General features: G+C 40.1%; 1 protein-coding gene across 1 annotated transcript in view; it reads right to left on the bottom strand.

The window, feature by feature from the left end:
- Positions 1 to 4,153: 4,153 nt before the first annotated feature.
- The window catches only part of LOC109691856 (uncharacterized), a 32,024-nt gene continuing 23,981 nt past the window's right edge, over positions 4,154 to 12,196 (bottom strand). The window contains exons 7-8 of the mRNA XM_074057348.1: positions 10,148 to 10,274; positions 4,154 to 6,483 (exon numbers count right to left, since the gene is read on the bottom strand). Of these exons, the coding sequence (XP_073913449.1) occupies positions 4,166 to 6,483; positions 10,148 to 10,274 (2,445 nt within the window). The 3' untranslated portion in view covers positions 4,154 to 4,165. The remainder of the gene's footprint in view (positions 6,484 to 10,147; positions 10,275 to 12,196) is intronic.

Here is a 12,196-nt window from a genome sequence, read left to right as displayed (position 1 = left end):
TGCTTTTTGTTTATGTAACCTGCTTGCAAGGGTATATAAGGTGAGACCCCTTCGTTCTCAGTGCTCAGTCTTTGGACTCAAGTTTGATGAGTCTGTGCCAACACAATAAAACTGCTTCCTGCTGACTTGCCTCAGTGTCGTGTGTCTCTGTTCAAGATTCCTGCAACAAACTAAGCAATGGCACTAATACCTATGTAATGGGCATTCCTTGGAGCTCAAGCTAGCATTCTAAGGATGGGATCACTATTTAGTGCACCTGTTATCAAAAAATCCTACCTAATCCATCATTATTTTGCTGACAGTACCTTAACATCCAAAATAATATGTATTTCTGCTTTCTATTGGTATGAATATAAAATATCTTTACATTGGCTGGTATATCTTCATGGTCATACTTTTTACCTTAAGACTTCTCTCCCCATTGCCTGTGAGGACTTGAGTCTTTTTATAGGTGTAGAAAAATTAGAGAAATGGAGGCAAAACTTAAGGATCTAATTCCTTGCAAGGAAACCATCTTAGGGAAGGTCACTATATGCCCTTCAATCAAAGGGAGACCTACTTTAGAGGAAGAAAAATAAATTTAGAGATCAATGTTCTCAGCCTTGTTGGAATCTGCTCATATGTTCCCATCCTAATTTTTCAGCATTCCACGCCTTCCTGTTGATATCCTGATAGCCTACTGGTAAGACTCTACAAGTCCAGCACAATAAAATAAAATGCTCTACAAATCTGTGAATTCAGTATTACCATTCAGTCACTGACTTTGATGTTGGGTACCTTTTTCTGAAAAAAAATGCTAATATATAAAAGTCCCCTAAAATGTTTATAGGCAACCATGCTCAAAATTAAGATAGGAAAATATCTCAAAGGCCAAAACTAGAAAACTTGAGTCCATAATGGCAAGTGGAAGTGGAAGCTTAATAGCCACAAAGGCCAAGGGAGTGAGATATACAGCTAGTTTAATTTCTTTACTAACTTATTCAAGCCAGGATCTCAATTATGATACACAGGCTGATTTTGAATTCCTGGGCTCAAGTGAGTGATCCTTCCACCTCAGCCTCCTGAGTAGCTAAAGCTACAAGTGCACACGTGCTCCTAGAAATTTAACCTTGAGTGTAGATGGGAGCAAAACCTATGCGCATTAGGAGTGAACAGTGAGCAACCCAATACTACAAATGAAACAGCAGTTTTCTTTCACTGGCTGTAAAGAAGTAGGTAGTCCCAGTTGCTATTGCCACTTTGGGACCAACCTAAAGGCCAATGTCAATCAGAAGGGGAAACATGACAATCAAAAGCAAACTATTTGGAATTCTGACTAAACCTTAGATTGAATGTCTAAGACCTGTGCTAAGATCTTTTCAATCATGAGAGACAAGTCATTTTGGCTTAACACAGAGGTCAAACAGTTTACACAAAGGGCCAGAATGTAAATATTTTAGATTTTGTGGGCCATGTTTGTCATGATAACTAAACACTCACTTCAGCAAGTAAGCAGCCATAGATACATAAAGTAGCACTGTTATATTTCAATAAAGCTCTTAAATGCAGTGTGCCAACCCTACCTACAAATTACCTTGAGAGCTGGTTAGCTAGCTTGACAGTGAAGAACACACAAAACATCAAAGGCCCAGGATTTCTGATATCTAACACAATTTGAGGTAAAAATAGCATGTGAAAGTGTGACCCAGGAATCCACAGGAAATTGTGGAAACTTCCCATATGTGTGTATATATATGTGTTTATACATATATGCGTGTGTACATACAGATAATAGATAGATATAGCTAGATAAGGTAAGACAGATCTTTATCCTTTGCTGAGTAAAGTCCTTTAACCAAATAAGCTTTAAACACCATCGAAATGTATAAGAAATTGTCTCCAATCTTGCTTGGTAACTGCATTGCTCCCATCATTAGACTCCACTGGCATCATGCCGTTCCCTACCTATACGTATGTTTTCTTCGTCCACATCAAATTTTACCTCCAAAACTTGTTTCCACTTACTTATTTCTCTTCAGGGTTTACCCTCACTCTGTTACTTTATAAACAACTTTTTTCACTATTCCTTTTTTCCATGGCTCAATTCTTTTTTGCCATAGTGTCTGGAAAGACTTGGCTGCTCAACTACCACCCCCCCAACAAAACCAAGCCCTTGAAAGGACAAGTCAGTGTCATGGGCTATTGGTTTATCCAGTGACAAGGCTTGTCAAGACCTAGGATGCATTGATAGCACGGTGGTGCACACATGTAATTCCAACAGAGGCTGAGACAGGAGGACCAAGAATTTGACACCAGCCTAGGATACACAGCAAGACCCTGTCTCAATAAAACAACCAACCAACCAACCCAAAGCACAACACCAAAATCCTAGGATGCATTAATCCCTACTGCTGGAATTATACTAAAATTCTAGGTGCATGGGATTCATGCCCAAGGAGATTAAAATGCATTATATATTCAAATGCAAATATATATTCATACTTGCCAATGTATCTTTCTTTGAACAACTATCCAATTTTTCCTTTTTGTAATTCATTTCCATTCCTTAAATTTGGCCTTGTATGGCTTATGATCCTTTAATCTTAAGAGATTAATATAGTCAGTAATTTTTCAAATTATACTTTAGGTAGTTTTATTACCTATTTCAACATAAAAATTAGTGTTTTGGAGTAAAAATGGATGCTCACTGGAAAAAATTAAACACAGAAGTTAAATGTGGAAAACTCCTGAAGACTCTTATCAGGATTTACATATGTGTGAGAAAGATGTCACCCATGATTTCATGCCCATTCACTCACATGTACATATGAGTTGAAGGCAGGTGAAGCCCCTAAACTACATTAAACTGTTATTCTTCTATTGTCATAACTTGACCATCATTTTAATGAATCCATGTTATTGCGGGAATATGAAAAATCTTAAATTCCTAAATGAAACATGACATTATACCCCATGTGCATTTTGTTAAAATAAAAAATAAATTCGTACTAAGTACTTCTCAGCAACATCATTAATATATTACTTACCTATTTGAATCTTCTATGTTTCTACTCTATGATTTCCAGATAAAAGGAATGCATTCACTATTCTGATTTATACTAACTCCTGTTCCAAAAGTATTTTATTCACTCCCACCTTGAGGAAAAAGTGAGTCATTTGTGCCCCAACAAGCCAAAGAATTTGATGGAACTTCTCCAATTCTACCACTGACTTTTTGTCCTTGGGTAGGGAAAGGAAGAATATGGGGCAAAGATCTTGACAATCTATTGCAAATAAGCTCTACCTAAAAAAACAATGCTAAACCCTCATAAGGCAATCATGTCAAAGCATGGATGAAAATGTGGAGAAAAAGAAAAAGATCAAGTCAACATTCACAATGAAATGTTAGTCACTAGTAACCTTTTCTGACGCATACACCTCTGCCTTAACAGCGTTGAAAAATAATCAGCAGTGTAGTAGGTAGTATCCTGTTAATGCAAGATTAACAAAATTCATTTTTCAGCAATACTGTCACAAAAGACAACCAAATCTCTACTGTATTAAATCAATGGAAAATTAGGCAAAGTCCAAGAAGACTGGACCCAACTTGGTAACAAAGCCTGGGAGAAGATAGGTGCTAATCATAACAGGGCAATACCAAATTAATATTACAGACTGCAGCACTGAGCAGCTTTCTACATTTCAACTATTTATTCCCCTGAATCAATTTTTCAAGTTCCTAGATTTCCTGTTCTGAATACAAATTTATAATATACTGGAGGTGACCTCAACAGTTTAAATGTTACACATTTCTCCACTTATTAACTAAACAAATATTAAGCAACTCTTGGATCCTTGGCCGTGTTGAGATAATATAGTCAGCAGTGAACAAAACCTCTGCCTTACAGTTATCATTGTAGTGGACACCATAGCATGCCTGTGATACTTCTGCAAAAACCCTGGTGAAACTCATCCTTCTCAAGGTCTCTCCTCTGAGTAACATTTGAGAAAGAACAAGGCTCTAATGAAAGCCTTCTCATACCAATGAGAAGAGTTCTCTGCTGTGTACCCTAAACCACTGAACCATGAGGAGCACTAGCTGAAAGACTTTAGTAAAACATAACTATTTTTCTGCTGAGACATGATGATGAAAAGAATTCACATGACACTTGAGTCTTCAAAAAAATCACTTTATACAACTTTTTTCCTGGGTGGACTCTCTGATGGTCTTACCAATTCTATAGGATTTATTAACAACATGGATTCTGTGGTGAATTGTAAGATTTGATCGCCAACTGAAGCTCTGACCACATACCTCACACTTGTAAGGCTTCTCCCCTGTGTGAACTCTCTGATGAGACTGGAGCTGTGAAGACCGACTGAAGATTTTACCACACACATCACATTTGAACGGCTTCTCTCCAGTGTGGACACTCTGGTGACGCTCAAGATTTGAAGCCTGGCTGAAGTACTTACCACATTCCCCACACTTATATGGCTTTTCTCCTGTGTGGACCCTCTGGTGCATGACAAGATTCAAGCTCCACTTGAAGCCCTTCCCACACTCCTCACATTTGTATGGCTTTTCCACAGTGTGGACTTTTTGGTGGGCATGAAGGTGTGACCTCCAACCAAAGCTCTTCCCACACTCTTCACATTTGAATGGCTTTTCTCCACTGTGGACTCTCTGATGGGCCAAAAGATTTGAGGCATGCCTGAAGCCTGTCTCACACTCCTCACATTTGTATGGCTTTTCCCCAGTGTGGACTTTTTGGTGAGCTTGAAGGTGTGCGCTACGACCAAAGCTCTTCCCACACTCTTCACATTTGAATGGCTTTTCTCCACTGTGGACTCTCTGATGGGCCAGAAGATGTGAAGCCTGACTGAAGCCCTTCCCACACTCCTCACATTTATAGGGTTTCTCTCCTGTGTGGATTCGACAATGAATCTTAAGATCTGCTCCCCGGCTGAATCCCTTTCCACACTCTTCACATTTGTATGGTTTCTCACCGGTGTGGATCAGCTGGTGAATCTGAAGCCGTGAACTCTGATTGAAGCCCTGTCCACACTCCTTACATTTATAAGGTTTCTCTTTGCTGTGGGCCTTCTGATGGATTTGAAGATATGAACTCTGACTAAAGCCCTTCCCACATAACTCGCATTTATAGGGTTTCTCTCCTGTGTGGACCACTACGTGAACTTGGTAATGGGAGTTCCTCCTAAAGCTCTTCCCACACTCCTCACATTTGTATGGTTTCTCTCCAGAGTGGACTCTCAGATGGGCTTGAAGATTTGAACTCAGAGTAAAGCCTTTACCACACACAGTGCATATGTGTGACTTCTCTCCAGTGTGTACTCCCTGATGGGCCTGAAGACTTGAAGGTCGACTAAAGCCTTTACCACATTCCTCACACTTATACGGTTTTTCTCCTGTGTGGACCCTCTGATGAATGTAAAGATTTGAGCTACAAATGAAGCCCTTTCCACACTCCTCACATTTGTATGGCTTCCCTCCTCTGTGAACTCTCTGATGGGACTGAAGATGTGAATTCCGACTGAAGCTCTTCCCACAGGCATCACATTTGAATGGTTTCTCCCCAGTGTGGAGTCTCTGATGGTCCTGGAGGTGAGAGGCCTGACTGAAGGCCCTCCCACATGCCTCACAATTATAAGGTTTCTCTCCTGTGTGGACTTTACAATGAACGTTAAGTGCTGATCTTCGACTGAAGCCTTTCCCACACTGGTCACATTTGTGTGGTCTCACTACAAGGTGGAGTTTCTGATGGGCATGTAGATGTGAGCTGTGACTGAATTCCTCACCACACTCAGCACACTTATTTTTTTCTCCCACATGAACTGTTTGATGAACATGGTGAACTGAGTCATAATGGAAGCCTTTCCCACACTCCACACATGGAACAGACTTCTCTCCTGAGTCTAACTGCTGCTGGGGATCAAAGCTAGAAAGATCACTGAAGGCTTCTTTACACTCAGACAGCTTCTTCCCTGTGTGAATCATCCTATTCTTTATGCTATCTTTGCCATAATCATCAGGGCTATAAGACTTTTCACTTTTGTGTGCTCCACAATCATCACAGTGGTGTGAAGTCCAACTAATGGGGTAAATAGCCTGTCTACACAGACACAGTTTATTTTTCATGGAAATTTGCTGATATCTATTCTGATAATTCTGTGACTCAGTCAGAGAAGTTTTCCTCCAAGAATCCTGGGTCCTCAAAGAAGGAAATTGTGGATTTCCAGTATCACTGCGATCACCTGCTTTGTGATTTTGTATACAGTTCTCATCCTCAGAAATTTGAATAGGAAATCCTGCTCCAACTTGGCAGGGGGAATCACTTTGTCGGTAGAACTGAGTATTATTTATCATGGAGTCTGGACACCTGGTTAAGTCATTTGAAATTTGTTGCCAGATCTGCCAGCAGGAAAGCTCTTCATGTGATCCTCTGTCTTGAACAGTTCTTAAATCACTCTTATTGTTCTCTCCTATAAGGACAAAGAATTCAGAGATACAGACCAGTGAAAGCTTTGTTCAAACATTGAAGATTTCACACTTAGGACTCAGAATGAGACTAAGGAAACTCAGGATGGATCAGGGTCTTGTGCTTGCTAAGGCAGGCACTCCACCACTTGAGCTACACCTGCAACCCCTTTTCAGTTCATTGTTTCTACTACATATTAAGTTCTCTGGTTTGCATACTGACAGAAAACAAGAAGTAAACACTGAGCTCCCAAGTACTAAGTGCTAATGAAACCCATTTAAGAACATAATTACTAACATTACCATAGAAATCTTTTTTAAATGATATGTCCTTCCTACTATAATTCAGTGCTAGTAGGTAAAAACTAAATTTTATGGTGCTCAGTTTTATAGCCACTACCTAGAGCAGAGCTTGCAAGTTTGTAGGTATTCAAGTAATACATGCACAGACGAATCCCAGTTTGATTTGTGGGATTCTCTGTAACTCCAAATCCAAGTTTAAATTTGAGCCAATTCATAGATGCAAAAGAGTTTTTTAAAGTAAGGTGTCTGAAATACAAAAACAAGTGAAAAGTGCAATTTTGCTGGGAAGTTGAAAAGCTGGACCAGAAGCAGGAGTACACCAAGGGAATCAATGCTGAGGAAAAACTGAAGGTGGTGAGAATCACATGGGGTCAAAGGATAGCATGAGGGCCAATTCGCTAGATCATTGTGAGGCTTTTGCATTGTTTCTCTAAGATGTTTCTGCTTTACCAAGAGTCAAAAGTCACAAGCAAGGAAAGATAGCTGTCTCTGCAAAAGCCAGACATAGAAAATTTTGGATGTAGATAAATTTGCATCTGATAAGAATACTTTCCATTGATAAACAGTGAACTTGGAAGTAAAATTAATAGCTTGTGATAAATGTTTAGAAGAATAGGTTAGAAACTACCAGAGAATCATCACAAGCACCAATGTCATGGTTATGTGAAATGCCTTGTAAAGTCCTAAATCTATACTACATAAATGTGCATACAGGTAACATGGAAGATTCCTTTCTTATTGCAGATGTGGGCTTTAGAAGAAGCATATAGGGTATAGCTGGGCAAATCTTTTAATGAAAAGCCTGACTCACAGCTCGCTGTTATCTGAGGTCTTTACTTCTCTGGTGTCAGGGATAAAGAATGAGAATTTTAGTTCCTTTCTATGGGCAAATGTCTAAGAAGCAGACATAGAATTCCCACTAAGATCATATTTCCTGGGCTGGCGATGTACCTCAGCAGTATAGCACTGGCCTACCATGCACAAGCCCCCAGTTTGATTTCCAGCACCACAAAACAACAAAACAAAAAATAACCCATACAAAACTTATTTCCTCCTCAAATGAACCTGCTCTGCTACAACTGCTCAAATAAAGTCAGAGGGAAAGCACTCATATCAAGATTGGCAAACATCAACAACAACCACTACACCTACAATACTACAGGTTCCCTAAGAAGTGTCCCTACGAGACACACACACACACACACACACACACACACACACACACACACACACACCACTGTGAAGTTAGAATTAGGCAAGAAATTTTTTGGAAACAAAAGTGTTTTTTCAAAATACTGCTTTATTCACCTCATATTACCTATCTCTGTGGTAATTTCATATCCATCAACTCACCTATTTATTTAACCAATATTTACAGGTCCCCTGCCATATACCAGGGCTACTCTAAGCACTGAGGAGATGGTAATAAACAACAGAGATAAAATTACTCCACTCCTGGCCATCACACTGCAGTGAGGAGGCACAGGTGATAAACAGGGGAACAAAAATATATATAAAGCAATAATGATCAGTGCCTAGATACAACATAAACAGGGCCCAGGGAGTAAAGGGAGAATTGAATTTTTAGTACAGCAGTCAAAGGAGGCCTCTCTTTGGACATTAAACCAGAGCAGACATCTGAATGAAGTTTGAAAGGAGGGTTCATGAGGATTATAAATGAACAAGTTTTCTAGAAAGAGAAAAGAACAGAGCTTAGGCAGAAGCAGCCTTGACAGGAATGAGGAACTGCAAGGAATGACAATGTGACTGGAAAAGACTGAGCAAGAGGAAGAGGACAGGAGTTGTGGTCTGAGAGGCAGAGGGGGATGAACAGCAGACTACAGAGAATTCTATCAGTCAGTTTTAGTGCTTTTACTCTAAGTAAAAGAAGTCACAAGAAAACTTTAAGAAGAGGAATAACATCAGGTAACCCAAGGTTAAAAGGGTCACTTTGGCTGTCAGGTAGAGAACAGATTGTTGGGGAAAGGATAAAAACAGAACAACTAGTGACAAGGCTATGGTGATAATCCAGGAAAGAGATGTGACACCTGGACCGAGCGATGGCAACAGGGGTAATGAAAAGCAAAACCCAGGAACGATTAACTATAAGAATTCACCTAAATTTCTCTCTCTATGGGTTGCTATCTTCATCATCCAAAGCCTCTCTTCTCTTCTCTTTCTCTATATATCACATATAGAAGACATAGCATGTCTTGTTTGCAAAGTTGATGCTCTGTGAACATGCAAAATCACAAATCCAAAAAGAACTACTGAAGTCAAATTTACTGGAAATTGGAGTTGCAACTGTGTAGTCAAGACAATGAAAACAGTGTTGTTCAAAGTTAAAGAAATCATGGGCTGGCACAGTGGCTCAAGTGGTAAAGCACCTGTCTAGCAAGCTTGAGGCCCTCAGTTCAAGCCCCAATACTGCTAAAAAAGAAAAAGAAAAAGAATCATGACCAATTGAAAAAAAGAATTTATTTCATGAACCAACACAAATATATACTACAACAACAAAGTCTGAATAACCTGTTTTCAGCTAATGTCTGTTTCATCAAATCTCATTCCTGGCTCTTACACCATTCATACAATTGGCTTGTTTTTGCTGCAATGTGTACCATTCTTCCTAAGGAGCACTGAAATTTTCAATCCCTTTTTATTGTGTTGGAAATTGCTGGCAGAAGCCTGGCCCGGTGCCTCACATCTGTAATACCTGGAAGGGAGAGATTGGGAGGTTTGAGGCCTACCTGGGCAAAAAATTAGCAAGACCCCTATCTCAACTAATAACAGCTGGGCATGGCATGCACCTATCATCCCAGCTATTTGGGAAGCATAAATATGAGGACTGAAATCCAGGCCAGTCCAGGCATAAAAGCAAGACCCTATTTGAAAAATGATGAAAGAAAAAAGGGCTGGGAGCATGGCTAAGTGGCAGAGCACCTCCCTAGCAAGCACACGGTCCTGAGTTCAAACTCCAGTGTTGCAAAAAAAAAAAAAAACTGCTTGCAGAATTCAGCAAATTGCTTTTGTAACTCACTTGTGGGACAGTAGAAAAATGTGAGAAAGAATAGAAAAGGTATAGCAGAATATTGTCCACTGACAGTTCTTTTAAAAGACACAAATGAAAAAGACCTGAAATGTCCCACTCAAAAAAGACCAGAAACATCCCATCTTTACAACCAGTAGGAATCAGCAGTCGAGAGCCCAAAAGCTTTAAACTTCCAACGTTGGGCTTGGGAGTGCAGCTCAAGTGCCAGAGTTGCCTACCTTGGATGTGAAATGCCCTGAGGTCAACCCCCACTACCACCAAAAAAAAGAAAATTCTTCCAAAGTAAGAATAACACTCAATAGGACATGTATCCTCACCCACTGAGAGCAGGTTCCTGAAGTTCTCCAGCATCACGTCGCGGTACAGCCTCCTCTGAGCAGAGTCCAGCAACCCCAGCTCCTCCTCAGTGAAGGCCACAGCTACGTCCTTGAAGGTCACTGCTTCCTACAACAAACACACGTGACCTCAATCTTACAGCCAATGTCCACTGGAAGAAAGGTAGCACTGAGAAGGTGAGTAGGATGCGTGGGATGTTTCTCGGGATTCTGAGTCATTTGTAGTTCCTCCAGCCCTTTTCCTTCCAGCTCGCCAACACTATACACTGATTCTCCCTCAGATTTACCCAAATGCTCCTACGAAAAACAAACTTTTGAACATTTGTGTCAGTGAGGTAAAGTACTCAATGACCATTGTAATAAGTTAATTCCCAAAGAACTCCAACTGCTGAATCCTAAATTTAAAAGGTTTTACACTTTAATATTGCCAATTTCCCCCAAATTGTGTACCAATTCAGCTCCACCAATGTTTGACAGTACCAGCCTTCCACTGAGGCAGGAGCCAGGTGTGTAGTAGCAATAGGACCTGGCAACCCTCTGAATGACAGCCTCCTTCTGGTTCTTCCTGTCTGTCTTTCACTAGAGTGATCTTCAATTTTTCCACACGAACTTCAGCGGGTTCCTCATTTCCCACAACCACATCTCTTTCGGTCTGACGTGAAGATGAGCCAAAGACCTCCTCACACAGCTGCTCAGAGGCACGAGTGCAGTGAGGAAGGCCAAGTGCCTGGCAAGTCCTTTAGAATCAAGAGACTTTACACTCAGGTCATGCAGTACTTTGATTTTAAAAAATATGAAAAGGAAACAATGAATCAGGAAGTAAAATACACACAGGGTATGACCCAGGCTCCTGTTGTAGGAAAATGGCTAACAAAATTTCTCTTATGGGAAGCAGGAAATCTGAAGCATTGGGCCACATTTCAACATTTTAGCAAAACATCCAAGGAGCCACATATAAATCAGACCTTTTCAATTTTGGATATCTAGTATGTTAAGAGTTTTTAAAAGGTAATATTTCTCAAAATGGTTGTTTTCGGGAAAATGTTAAATGCAGGAAAACTGACTCTGTCGTGTCCTTAAACCAGTAAAAGCCCCAAATGCCTGTCTATAGAGAGAGAATACTTTAAAATAAATGTTATATAACATTAAACGAAAACACCACAAATTAAATTTTTACTTAGGGTTTGGTGGTGAGCTCAATGGTACAGTATTTACCTTGAATGCATAAGGCTGTAGGCAACAATCAACCCCATAAAAACTAAATTAAGTTCTAAAATTGTATTTAGAACGAGGTATGGTGGTAAATGCCTGTAATACCAGCAGTTGGGAGCCAGAGGCTGGAAGGGCTCGAGTTTGAGGTCAGCCTGGAATGCACAGTGAGACCTTCTTTCAAAAAAAACAAATAAAAGGGCTGGGCACACACCTGTGATCCCAGGTACTCGGGAGGCAGAGGTGGGAGGAGTGCAGGCCAAAGCCACCAAGGCAGTTAGCATGAGACCTTGTCTGAAAAACAAACTAAAAGCAAAAGGACTGGGGACATATTCAAATGGCAGAGCGCTTGCCTAGCCAGCTCAGGCACTTAGTTCAATCCCCCATACCACCAAACAAAATGTATCTATGTTATAAACACAAATATGTAACTATAAACAATATGATGACGTTACAGTAATTTAAAAGCAGCCAATTTGTAAGCAGAATAGACATAAAGGAGATTTCATTTACATCTGTTAATTTTCTACCTATATTTGCAAGTTAAAAAGTGAAACAAAAACAAAACCAAAGCCACTTGAATTTAAAAGGAATACCTCAAATGCCAGGCTCTCTTGAAAAAGAAAACTTCTAATCTCTAACTATTGATGTGGCTTTTTTTGGATATGTGTGGGACTGGGGTTTGAAGTCAGGGTTTGCAAGGCAGGTGCTCTACCACTTGAGCCACGCCACCACCCATTTCTGCACTGGTTATTTTAGAGACAGGATCTTTTTTTTTGCCCAGGTCTGTCTGAACCACAATTTTCTTATTTCAGGCTTTTG

The sequence above is a fragment of the Castor canadensis genome, chromosome 16, assembly GCF_047511655.1.
Source record: "Castor canadensis chromosome 16, mCasCan1.hap1v2, whole genome shotgun sequence".
In the NCBI taxonomy this organism is placed as follows: domain Eukaryota; kingdom Metazoa; phylum Chordata; class Mammalia; order Rodentia; family Castoridae; genus Castor; species Castor canadensis.
Note: the sequence above shows the minus strand (reverse complement) of the source record. Positions and strands in the feature narration are given on the sequence as shown.